We start from the raw sequence: 2659 nt of genomic DNA, 5'->3' as shown, positions 1-2659 counted from the left end.
GATTTTGGAGAATGTTAGCTTGAGTCGTATTGTTAGCCTGCGGGGTGATCACAATCTTCTGGCTTTCGATTAAATCTTGGACCGCATGTTTCAAAGCGAAATAACGATCCGTTAGATGGCCAAGAGCCTAGTGATATGCGCAATTCTGATTTTCATTGTAACCTGGTGGCAGGGGATTGGGTGGAAGTCGAGGCTGGAGCAGTGTTAGAAGTTACTTTTGCATTAACATTGTCAGAATCTGACTGTATATTTGTGCTAAAGGGGTGAACTTCCTGCCTAGCATTGCCTGTTTATATGGGTTTTGCGCATTTCCCCTAGGCTGTTTATGTACTAATTGCCTTAAGTGTAGGCGATGATATTGTTGATCTCCGTAGTGCGTTGCGCGAGAGTAGTGCCGTTCCCATTCCCATATCCAAAGGATTTCCCCTCGACTTTGTTTCTTTTGATTATGGGGGCCTGGTGTGGCCATGGGAAAATGGTTCCGGCTCTGATTCCGGCTTCCACTTGTTCTCCAGCTCGGATGAGCTGAGAGAAGTTTACGTATGGGTATGAGATTAGATATCTTGAAATGCTGGGATTTGCCAAATAAATGATCAGGGATATCTGTTCTTCGTCATCGATGGGGTTTCTCATTCGGGCTGCCATGGCCCGCCATCGTCCCACGTATACTGACAATGATTCATCGCTTTTTTGTCTCAAGGCAGCCAGATCTGCCCTTCTCGGAGCCATGTTCAGATTGTACGAAAATCTGTCGATGAATGCCTGGGAGAGCTTCTCCCAAGTCCTAATCTGATGGCTATCTAGTGATGCGTACCAATCCAAAGCATTACCTTTAAGAGATTTCTGGAAGAGTCGTATTACGGCTTCATCGTTCTCTGTTATTGCATTGAGATCCCCATAGAATGCTTTCAGATGTGTTGTGGGGCACCCGCTACTGCCATATCTTTTGAATTTGGGTACCTCAAAGTTTGGAGGTACCCGGGCATTTAGGAAGGGACACAGATCCCTGAATTTGGTAGATGGGTGATCCACTCCTTGCTGCCTTTGGAGTTGATTTTGCACCATTTGCAGCTATTCTCGCAGTTCCTTTATTCTTGACTTGCTTTACTACGGATATCTTGCCCCTTGCTGTAGGGCTTGTGCTGCTTCCTTTTCGTACGGATCGAGAATGGGGGGTTATTGGAAAGAAGATGGACTCCTAGTGGCAGGAGGTAGCTAGAATTGAACGTTGCTCCCTTTAGGAGGAGGGTGTGATGTTCGGAAATGGCTCCCACCTGGGGTATCTGCCAATTCCGGAATGTTGCTCCCGTTAGGGGGGAGTGAGTTGGACTCGAAACTGACCCCCTTCATGGGCATCCGCTAGTTCTTGTCTGTGGTTCCCGTTAGGGGGAACCTGTGTTGTAACCTAATTATTGTGATGGCTGAGTAAAGATGTGTGGGAGGGTTGTTCCTGTTTGTTGGTTACTGTTGATCCTGTGTTGACTCTTCTAGGAGAGGGAGAACAGGATTTGCTGGAGGAATGAGGGAAAAGGCAAAAGGAGTTTGAGGGATTGAGTTGTTCTATATGCTAGGCTATGTCGTCTGCATGTTTGGTACTATGCTTGGTACCAGGCGAAGCAATAACTCTTGTAACGCCAAAAAGTTCTGAGACATCTCATTCAAGGTTGTTGTAATTAGCAAATTTGTTTGGGCCATTGATACTGGTGTCGGTGTTGGCATAGGTGTTGGTTCTGATGCTGATGGTTCAGGAACTGCCGGAGACGAAGGCTCTTCTTCTTGGTTAGCCTGAGAAGTCATGGCTGCCCGGGATTGAGTGGTCATAGTTCGAATTGATGCCTAAGCAAGTATAAGCCAAAGATTGATTGATGGTAATGATGTCCCTTAAGATTGGAGAGCCACATACTTTCGAGTCAGGTCTTAGCTAGTTCGCTCTAGCAACTCCCTAGTGGAGCCATTCTGTAGACACTGAAAATTGGTGCCTATGCTGATTTAAATATTTCTGGGTTTGAAAGGTGAGAGTTAGTATGTTGATTTGTGAATGTTGGAGTCGCCACTAGCCAATTGATCTCAGAATCCCGTAGTCGACTAGAAACCGTGGAATATGTAAGGTTGGAGAAATCCGAAGACTCTCCTACCTTAGATAGTCTGCGATCTGAGATTCCGGATAAGGGACCTTGGTTACAAAGAGGGAAGGGGTTAGTCACCCTCTCTGTCCGTACAAATGTACGGTCTCTACTTAGTGTGGTAAAACAATCTCAAGGGATGATGGATGCTGTGGTCGAGATGGGACTAGGCACACACGCAGATTTCTGATGTAGCAAGATCCGAGATTTTGGCAAGCCACAGAGCATACGTCCAATGATGTGTCTAGAGGGTGGATGTGATGATGCTTATGTAAAAAAAAAGGTAAAGAAAAGTGGACTAGATCACTATGAATTTCTGATGTGATAGGATCCGATGTACGGCAAGTCACAGAGCATATGTTCATTAGAGATCTAGAGAAGCAGGGGGCTTGAGAAGGGAATATATGTCATGATGGTGAATGCTTGTATGAGATGATTAGATCTTTGGCTTGAACTTGAATAAGCTAAAACATGGGCCGAACCATGACCAATCTAGGCTAGGCTTAGGGATTGAAAAGGTTAAGAGGTAGAGCTAG

At 45.6% G+C, this 2659-nt stretch overlaps 1 protein-coding gene across 1 annotated transcript; it reads right to left on the bottom strand.

Moving 5' to 3' along the window:
- Positions 1-339: 339 nt before the first annotated feature.
- Positions 340-1065, bottom strand: LOC131224325 (uncharacterized). Its single transcript, XM_058219845.1, has one exon. It carries the CDS (start codon positions 1063-1065, stop codon positions 340-342), a length of 726 nt encoding a protein of 241 aa, XP_058075828.1.
- Between the last annotated feature and the right edge of the window lie 1594 nt (positions 1066-2659).

The sequence above is a fragment of the Magnolia sinica genome, chromosome 13 (assembly GCF_029962835.1).
Source record: "Magnolia sinica isolate HGM2019 chromosome 13, MsV1, whole genome shotgun sequence".
NCBI lineage: Eukaryota > Viridiplantae > Streptophyta > Magnoliopsida > Magnoliales > Magnoliaceae > Magnolia > Magnolia sinica.
The sequence above is the reverse complement of the archived record's forward strand: the minus strand, read 5'-3'. Positions and strand labels throughout refer to the sequence as shown.